Genomic DNA, 10,202 nt, shown 5'->3' on the forward strand with positions numbered 1-10,202 from the left:
AGAGTTCAAGGTTCAGTTAATAGGCCAACTATAAAAAAGAGTGTATAGTTGGCATTCAGCTGGATAACTTAACTGATATATTCAGTAATACTAGTTTATTGGTCCACTGCAATACAGATTAAATTTTTGGGGAAGAGCTGAGATACTACAGTGAGGAGTGCTATAGAAAACCCATACCTATCTAGATAGTCCGTTTCTGTTGGGAATACATCAGTGAAAAGCTTTCAACACAAAACAACTGCAGCAGAATTTATCACTGGATAATTCTGTGTTCCTGAATCGTGTTATGGCATAACTGTGTAACTATATAATATTACTGCAGTTGTTACTGTAATGAGCATTATAGAAATGCTTAAGATAGAACACAATTGATGGGACTTCATCAATGATATGCTGACAGTGTAAACTAATGTGGAGAGTACATACTGTTACACAAAAACAGTCATATAGGCTTAGTATACTGGGACGTACTAGCAGCCATTAATGACAGAAGAGCCAAATTGCAGAACATCCTGAAGACTACTGTAAAAATTGTTTGACTAGATCTTTGAGCCCAGCTGAGCTGCACTCTGCACAAAACTTGATGTGAAAGAGGCGAAGGTTACTTCATGCCCATCCCCGATCCTGGGATTGATTGGGAGCTGGTTTGGTCTCCGGCCCAAGTTAGAGCACCCGTAAGGCAGCTCTAACCTCCTCTGGCTGCAATGACCCCCAGTGGGTCATTTGGTAGCCTGGAATAGCTGTAGCAAAGGGACACTCTAGGCACAGCCCTGTCCTCTTGCCATTATCTCCTACACAAAAGGTGGGGTTCAAGAGAGTGGCATAGATCCAGCTGCACTGTACCAACCTGCCTGGAACTTGGAGGGAGGAGCACATATTGCAGGAGGGAATAGTTTAGAAGGGGAGTCCGTGCCCATGGCTAGGATGCTAGCTGCAGGTGCAATATCTCTGTAAATACTTCCCTTTATAAAGAGCTGTTTAGTTGTAGAAACATGGATTTCTCTCATATATTACACAGCACATGGTGTGTGAAACATAGTGGCAGTCAGTCTAATGAGACCCACAGCAAGTAAGAGAGTGATTGAGAGGTAAACAACGCAGTGTCTAGAAATAGAGCTAACAGGCAGCGTGGAGAGACTCAGGCCAGACTTGCATAAACATGTGGCAGCAGGAAGTGTGTCTTTATACAGAGCTGACCATGAGGGACAAAGATGAGAAATGAAGGTAAAGCTGTTTTTACTTTCTCATTGCAGGGGGTGGGGAGGAGAAGGATGGAGAGTGAGTACACAGTAAGCTGCACACTGACTGACCATGTCGATCCTGCTACTGCGAAGTAAAAGTTTCATACTGTGCTTTGGTCTAGACCTGCCTCAAACAGGACTAGATCAAACAGGATAGATCTCAAACAGGAGTAGATCAAATCACACTAGGGAACTTTCAGTGTGCGGTACCAGGGTCCACACAGCCAGCTAGTGCACTGTAGACTTGTACCCTGGCTTGCTGTTCACTAACTCTCCATCTAGACTAGTGGTTCTAAACCAGGGGTATGTGTACCCCTGGGGTACACAGTGCTCTTCCAGGGGGTATACAACTCATCTAGATATTTGCCTAGTTTTACAACAGGCTACATAAAAAGCACTAGCAAAGTCAGTACAAACTAAAATTTCATAGACAATTGTTTGTTTATACTTCTCTATATACTATACATTGAAATGTAAGTACAATATTTATATTCCAATTGGTTTATTTTATAATTATATGGTAAAATGAGAAAGTAAGCAATGTTTCAGTAACAGTGTGCTGTGACAACTTTGTATTTTTATGTCTGATTTTGTAAGTATTTCAGTGAGGTGAAACTTGGGGGTACACAAGACCAATCAGACTCTTGAAAGGGGTACAGCAGTTTGGAAAGGTTGAAAGCCACTGATCTAAACAAGCCCATTGCTGCAAAGAATAATGCCTGAAACACTGGGACAGCTGATAAAGGTGTCTTGAGTACTCTGATCCCAGACAGAATGAAACTGTGAAGAGAAATTGTTTGAGATTATTACTCCAGTTTCTGAGAAATGGATTTTCTGGAGGACTAGAACTCTGAAAGGTGCAATTTGTAAGGTAGAGCATACCTCACACTCGCCCCAGACACCATGCCTTATAATGCAGCAGAATTCAAATGATTCAGCACCAAATGGGAATTTGAGCACAAGAGGTCTTCCCCCTGAGTACCCACAAACCAATAGGAAAGCAGAGTCAGCAAGAAAGACAACCAAGAGCCTGATAGCAAAGGCAAAGAGGCAGGAAGGGATCCATACCTGGCAATGTTGGATCATTGAAATACACACTTCCAGGGACTACATAATAGCCAAGCACAGATGCTGATGGGTTGGAGAATCAAGTCCTCTGCCAACAGCAGTAACGCAAACCAGTGGGAGACTGGTTTGAAAACCAGCCAACTTAAAGGACTATGAAGCCTAACAGGCGGCAATGGACTGGCAGTAAAGCACATGTCCCTAGCGTGGGTTCTGTACTAATAACCTCTGGTCCAAGAAAATCAGCACATGCTTGCACAAAAGCACAACAACAAATCTTAAAGAAAAGATGTAGCAACTTACATGGAGCTTGAAGGAAGGAGCCCAGGTTGTAGAAAGGAAGAGTTTGGAGGAACCACCTGGAACTCAGTCAGTCATGGCTATAATGCTAGATTCAGTTACAATATCCCTGTAAATAGTTATCTCAGTAAAGAGCCAGTTTAATTTTAGAAACATGCAGTCCTTTCATATTATTACCCAGCACAGAGCACATGAAATATGCACCAGCCCTATGCTAACTTGGTATTTCCTAATCCTCAGGTAGTCAGCTAATCAGGCTTTCCAACCACTTTGTGATTACAGACCAGCACAAAGCAATCATAGTGGTGTCCAGGATAAAAGTGTTTAATGCTAGGCAGTTCAAAGTCTAGTGTATAGTGATGGAGGAGGCTCAGATTACACTCTTCTCTATACACAAGTACCCTGGTTATCAAGAAGGAAAGTGTTGCAAATAGAGTTTGAGCTGCACAAAGGAATCAAAGTCTTGTTCTAGTTAAATCACTTTATAGAAGGGCAAAAGCTAGTTGTCGAAGCCAGAGTACTTGGCAGATGTTTTCTCCTGAATAATCTTAATATAAGTATGCAGGGCAAATGCTTCACAATTTTTGACTGGGTGGAGGGGAAATAATAACATTTAAACCTTGTGGGGAGAATGGGCTGAGAATCAAAACCTAGTTTCATTCTGTCTTGAAACCATTTTTTCCAAAGATTATAAAGGTGTAATTTGTCATCTCCAAAAGAAATCCTAATTGAATATTGAACCAAGCTGAAATTAAAATTTGCAGAGTACTTTGTACACAGTGAGAGGGATAAGAAACGTTTGAGCACAGTTAGCATTGAGACACCCTTTGCCTTGGATATTGCAGATCCTGATATCCTCATGGGATTTGAGATCAAATTTATTGAATTTAATATGTGATACCAGCAGTAAAAACCCAGTTGCACTGTCTTCCATTGGTTGATTTTGGAGTTGTGCCAGGGTTGACCTCTCTCACTAATAAGGCAAGGAACTACTTACTTCCACACACAATCATATGTCTTTGTGAGCTAGTATTGTCATCAGTCACATGAAAAGTTATTAAGCCATGGTATTTGAATAGGTTTGGGATTGAAAATAGACCACATATGACTCTTAGTTCAGTTATGCCCCACCAGGATAGAGAAATAGCAATGGCCATACTAGGTCAAACCAATGGTCCATCTAGCCCAGTATCGTGTCTTCTGACAGTTACCAGCGCCAGATGTTTCAGAGGGAATGAACAGAACAGGGCAATTATTGAGTGAAACATCACCTGTTGTCTGGTCCCAGCTTCTTGCAGTCAGAGGATTAGGGATAGACAGAGCTTGGGGTTGCAGCCCTGAGCATCTTGGCTAATAGTCATTGATGAACCTTGCCTCCATGAACTTACCTAATTCTTTTTTAAACCAAATTGTACTTTTGGCTTTCACAATATTCCCTGGCAATGAGTTCCACAGGTTGACTGTGTGTTGTGTGAAGAAGTACTTTCTTTTCTTTGTTTTAAATCTGCTGCCTATTAATTTCATCCGGTGACCCCTGGTTCTTGTGTTATGTGAAGGGGTAAATAACACTTCCTTATTAACTTTCTCTGCACCCATCATGATTTTATTGACTTCTATCATATCCCCCCTTTGTTGTCTCTTTTCCAAGCTGAACAGTCCCACTCTTTTAAATCTCTCCTCATAGGGAAGCTGTTCCATATCCCTAATAATTTTTGTTGCCCTGATCTGTACTTTTTTCCAGTTCTAATATATCTTTTTTGAGATGGGGTGACTAGAACTGCATGCAATATTCAGTATTGTGTGTGTGTTTATATATATACATTGGCATTATGGTATTTACTGTCTTATTATCTATCCTATTCATAATGGTTCGTAACATTCTGTTAGCATTTTTTACTGCCAATACACATTGAGCGGGTGTTTTCAGAGAACTATCTACAATGACTCCAAGATCTCTTTCTTGAATGGTAACAGCTAATTTAGACACCATCTTTCTGTAGCTATTGTTGGTATTTATGTTTTTAATGTGCATTACTTAGCATTTATCATCACTGAATTTCTTCTGCCATTTTGCTGCCCAGTCACCCAGTTTTGTGTGACCCCTTTATAACTCTTCACAGTTAGCTTTGGACTTAACTGTCTTGAGCAATTTTGTATCATCTGCAAACTTTGCCACCTCACTGTTGAACCCATTTTCCAGATCATTTATGATTATGTTAAACAGCACAGGTCCTAGTACGGATCTTTGGGAGACCCACTACTTACCTCTCTACACTGTGAAAACTGACCATTTATTCCTACCCTTTGTTTCCTGTCTTTTAACCAGTTACTGATCCATGAGAGGACCTTTCCTCTTATCCCATGGCTGCTTACTTTGCTTAAGAGCCTTTGGTGAGGGACCTTTTTAAAGGCTTTCTGAAATATTCTAAAATAAGCAAGAGCAAACTTCTCTCTAATTCAAGAGCTAACTAATTAAATGTTACAATTGTAGTTACTTTGTGAAAAGTGAAGTGAAGATTTTTTTATATAATTGCAATAACACATGCAACATGACCATTTTTGTATATTAATAATATTGGAAGAGTTCCAATATAATTTGTCATACCAATGGGTCATTTCTGATGCATGGATTACAGTCCTGAAATAGTTGAAAATGATTAATACCTTGGGAATTACACAGTTAAGGCCTGATCCAAAGCCCAATGAAGTAAATGAGTCTTTTTATGACTGTTACGCAGGTAGCATTATTTAGTTACCTTAGGAAACTGAAAAACTATCACAGATAGCCATGATAGTCTTTTTGTCATTACAATAGGTTGCAAGCCTAGAAAAAAAGTTAATGATTGCTTTGCAAGTAAAAGCATTTGAATTCCAATGGGAAAAATATTAATTCTGGAAAGTACAAATTAACATTTGAAAGTAATTTAAGGCATACAGGAAAACTCCAAACCAACAAAAATTTTTGCATGCACTTAAAATAAAATTAAACATTGTCAATATCTTGTGAGATTTTATTTTGTTATTAAATTGATTACAACTGGAGTTGTGGATTTTTAAAGTATATATCAAACCTAAAAAACAAGCTTGTGAAGATGTTGAAGTCAAAGAAGGGATTCTTTAGATTGTCAGGTGTTTCTATGTTTCTTTCTTTCTCCTTTGTAATTAAAGCCATTCTATAATCTTCTCAGACCGATCTTTAAAAACATGGATATCTGAGATCATTTCCGTACATTCATGGGGGTCACAGGAACTTTTCTATTTGAAATAGTTTGCAATTGTTAGTGACATACTCCAAGTCTACTACTCGTGCATAATCAGTTTCTATTTAATATCTCACCTAATCCACCTGTCTGTTGCCCAATCACTTGTGTGTTGAGGCATTTCCTTTCCTTCAGCTTCTCAAAAATTATTTTAGATCTTCATCTTCAAACTCACAAATCCCCTCCTTGTCTTGTCTTTGTTGTATTTCAGGTAATTTGTGTTCATTTTTTAACCTTTTGATAAATTGTTTTTTCCTTGTTCATTTCAGCAAGTCTAAATTTCATAAAACCAGGGATTGGGGGATTAGTTTGTCTTTATTGATATTAGATACTGTGATTAAAAGGTTTTCCGAATAGGTTCTTCAAACAGGCTTTGAACATTACCTTGATGCTCCTAGAACAATGCAATCTAAACTAAAGGATTTAGCAATTTTCTTGAATAAAAGCAGATGTCTCATGTTCTCCATTTAAAAATATTCTTCAAAACAGAACCATGATTTGCAACCAATATGCTTGCAACCACCAGCAGCCCCCCTATCAGAACCCTCCCCCCCAGTGCCTCCTGCCCGCCAGCGAGCCCTGCCGATCAGTGCCTCCTCCTCCCTCCCTGCCGCAATCAGCTGTTTTGCAGCATGCAAGAGGTTCGGGGGGGGAGGGAGAGGAGTGAGCAATGTGCTCAGGGGAGGGAGCGGAATGATGGTGGAAGAGGTGGGGTGGGGGCGGGACGGGGTGGGAAGAGGAGTGGGTGGGGCCTTGGTGGAGGGGGTGGAGTGGGGGCGGGGTCTGGGGTAGAGCTGCGGGCGAGCACCCTCCCGGCACATTGTAAAGTCGGTGCCTATGCCAACCTGCACTAGCTACCTGCATTGCAGTGCGCTGCAGAGAGCAGACTCCACAATTTTAGCCCTTAGAGGCTTTATATGAATGGATACTGCACTTACATTTTCTTTAAGAAACAGTTTGGTGCTTATAATATAGTTCTTTATATGTATATAACTATACATATAACAGAAATAACTGTTCTTTAAAAAAACAGTTTGGTTCATTATTTTAAGTGAATCATAGCTTTTTCTCATTTTTCTCACAGGAAACTGCCACTAAAAGAAGAAAATGGGAAAGAAGCTTTAAATCCAGAAACTATAGAAATCAAAGTTTCTAATGATATCATCCAGTCAAAAGAAGATGATAGCAAAGCATAAAAAGATGACTACAGCTGTCCAAAAAAAGTATTTGGATTGGAGTAACCCCGTGACCAAAACTCTACAGCTGACCTTAATTTCTTCGGCAATTTAAGCTTGGAATAGTTAGTACACGTGTACATATGATCAAACAACTTCTGTCTACAGTACCTCTCTATTTTGTTTTGTTAATGTTTTAGTATGTAGTCCTGGCTGACCACAGTCCCTTGGTATCAATTTGAATCTGCAGAAAAAGTACTGTAATTTATTATATTACAAAGGTGATCTATTTATAAAACCACTTTTACCAAGCTACCCCCAGCCACAGACAATACAACAAATAGCTCCACATCCTACAATGCAAGCTAAACACATGAAAGAAAGTGCCATATACTCCTGTATTTGTTTCCATTGGTAATAGAGCAAAAGATTTAGGTGGCCTTTAAAAGAAGAAGGGGGAAAAAAAATCAATCTCAGTATGAAACTTGAGACAGAGGGCTGGCAAAAGTTGAATAGCCACCGTGGCTGTGTTTTGCCATTTGACAGAAAATAGAAAGACTGACTATTAGATGGTGACAGACCTGCACATTGGTTTTAAAATATAGTACAAGGTTAATAAACATGATGTACAGATTTAAAACAAAAATGGTTGAATACTTTGCAGAAAAAAAATGGTCTCGTCTGAACTATATGAGTGTTTGACTTTGAAAGGCAACTAGATTTTCAGATATTCTGTGTTAATGTTTGGGAGATCGTGTGTGAACTAAAATGTGGAAACATGTTTTTTTGTGTGAAAAGAAAACTGATTTATGATAATAGCTTTTGGCTTCAAGTGAAATCTTAAAATAAACATGAGCTCAAATTAGTTGCCTCCATGTACTTATAGATATATATCATTCCTTCTTAGTTTTAACCACCTAGTCAAGGAATAAAGCGTTGCATTTCAGTATAACAAAGGAGTTGTTCACCCCAACCCAGTAGGCATGTTGTTAAACAGTTGTCCTTAACACAGCACTTGTTTTGTAGCATAGAAATAATAATTGCATATCCTTTGTATTATAAAAAAAAACATATCAAGAAAGGAGGAAGAGAAGAACTTTGACTAAATGGTTAAGAACATTATCAAATTATTAAATTTGCAGTATCCAATAGTCTAAATATTTTAAGCTGCATAGTCTCCAAGACAATCACTTTTACTTATGCTGGGTGTGATAGCTATAAACTTTTATGATCAAATAATCTACTTCCTTTGGTGAAAAATTAATTGTCCTCTATTGACAATTGATTTTACATTATTACTAATTGGAGGAATAACATTTTGTGCCCAGTCCAGCCCTCAGTATCCATCATCTTCTATAATAATCAAGCCCTGACTTTGGAAAAGGCAGACATAGCAAATGACCACTAACTAAAATATCTACTCTTCAGGGGCAAGTTGTGGATCATCCCATGGTAGAACTGCGCCATAACTGAATGCAGACCTGTTATATGAAGGTTTAACTCTACTCAATGGAGTGACACCCACATCTAAATTTGGTTCATAGTCATAGTATGCAACTTTTAATTGATATGGGGTTATTATGGCCAGGCAGATGACTTTGTGGTCAACTTGGATAAAAAAAAATGTGGTAAATTACCTGTAAGTTGGGAGAATGATTATTTAGCCTCCCTACTTGTCTAATCACTAATGTGTTTAGTGGAGCTCCTGCTGCAGATGTGTTGAAATTCATGGCCCCTGGCTTCCTTTCCTTGGGTTGCTTCTAAAATTGACACATTAGTCAAGAAGAACCCAACAATTTTGAAAAAAAATTTCTTTAAAATCTTTCTTGGCCATCACTTAGGGAAGAATGCTCAATGAGTCAAGATGTCAGGGCAGATGGTTGATATGGTTGGGGAAATAGGTTAAAACAGAATCATGAGACAAGAATGGGGTAGTGGAGGTAGCACTGGAATATGGAGGCTGTGAAAGATGATCTATGATTCTGCTGCAAGTCTGTCACTTATAATGTTCAGCCAATGCCTCTGGATCAAGGTAAGCTGAAGAGGTGGCTCCTCAGAAGCCTGCCTTGTTGCTCCCATGCACTGAGCAGGTAGCAGCACAATCAGCCTGCTAATTTTCTCCTTTGTTTCTTTCTGGAACTGAGTAGTCACTTGGGCCTGGTCTACACTAACCCCCAACTTCGAACTAAGGTACGCAACTTCAGCTACGTGAATAACGTAGCTGAAGTCGACATACCTTAGTTCGAACTTACCGCGGTTCAGACGCGGTCCACACGCGGCAGGCAGGCTCCCCGTCGACTCCGCGGTACTCCTCTCGCCGAGCTGGAGTACCGCAGTCGACGGCGAGCGCTTCCGGGATCGATTTATCGCGTCCAGACCAGACGCGATAAATCGAACCCGGAACTTCGATTCCCAGCCGCCGAACTAGCGGCTGGGTGTAGACAAGGCCTGAGAATCCTTAGTAAAGTGAATGGGGCTGGCCCCTAGTCTGTAATTGACAGAGCCACTCCCCATACAGAATACGTACTTCTCCCACTGGCAAAAATGCTCAGAGCCAGAGTCCTTTTCAACTGAAGCCCTTTTTTGTGTGAGTGTGTAACCAAGCAGTGTCCTGGACCGTTCAGATAGCTTGAGGTAAAGGGAGGGGAAACACAAGGTTCGAGCAATTGTAGGAGAATAGGCTGGTGGGGCTCAAGCATCGAGGGCTGGGGCAGGGAGGAAAATAGTCAGTTAATCCTCTTGGTGGGACATCATCTGTGTATTCCACCTTCTCTACTGTCACCTTCCCCAACAGTAGTTTCTCCAAGCTCATCAAGGAAGTAGGGAACTCCATTCCCTTCATGCTTCTGCCATTAGCGTGCCAGATCCCGTCACTCTTACTCATGCTAAGTAAAACCTCACTATGCAAATAATTCAGTGTGAAACCAATGGGCTGATTCACACAATAAGGTACCTTTGCACTGTAAGCAAGGGTGGCAGAATCCAGGCCAGACTATAGTTGCATGCCAAGGGGTTATTTCCCCCTGAATCTTGTAAGTGGCTTCTGTGGCTGCAAAGCCCCAGACATTTCCTTGGTCCTTCGTCTGTGGAGACAAATTTTGCTTGGATATGGATCTAAATTGGGGGGAGAGAAGTAAGGGGGGGGAAATAAGTGCAAAGGG

At 40.2% G+C, this 10,202-nt stretch overlaps 1 protein-coding gene across 1 annotated transcript in view; it reads left to right on the forward strand.

Annotated features, from left to right (window-relative positions):
- Positions 1-7,062, forward strand: part of NCAM2 (neural cell adhesion molecule 2) — a 272,786-nt gene extending 265,724 nt beyond the window's left edge. The window contains exon 18 of the mRNA XM_065401487.1: positions 6,951-7,062. Within this exon, the coding sequence (XP_065257559.1) occupies positions 6,951-7,062 (112 nt within the window). The remainder of the gene's footprint in view (positions 1-6,950) is intronic.
- Positions 7,063-10,202: the final 3,140 nt, after the last annotated feature.

This window comes from Emys orbicularis, chromosome 1, assembly GCF_028017835.1.
Source record: "Emys orbicularis isolate rEmyOrb1 chromosome 1, rEmyOrb1.hap1, whole genome shotgun sequence".
Lineage (NCBI taxonomy): Eukaryota > Metazoa > Chordata > Testudines > Emydidae > Emys > Emys orbicularis.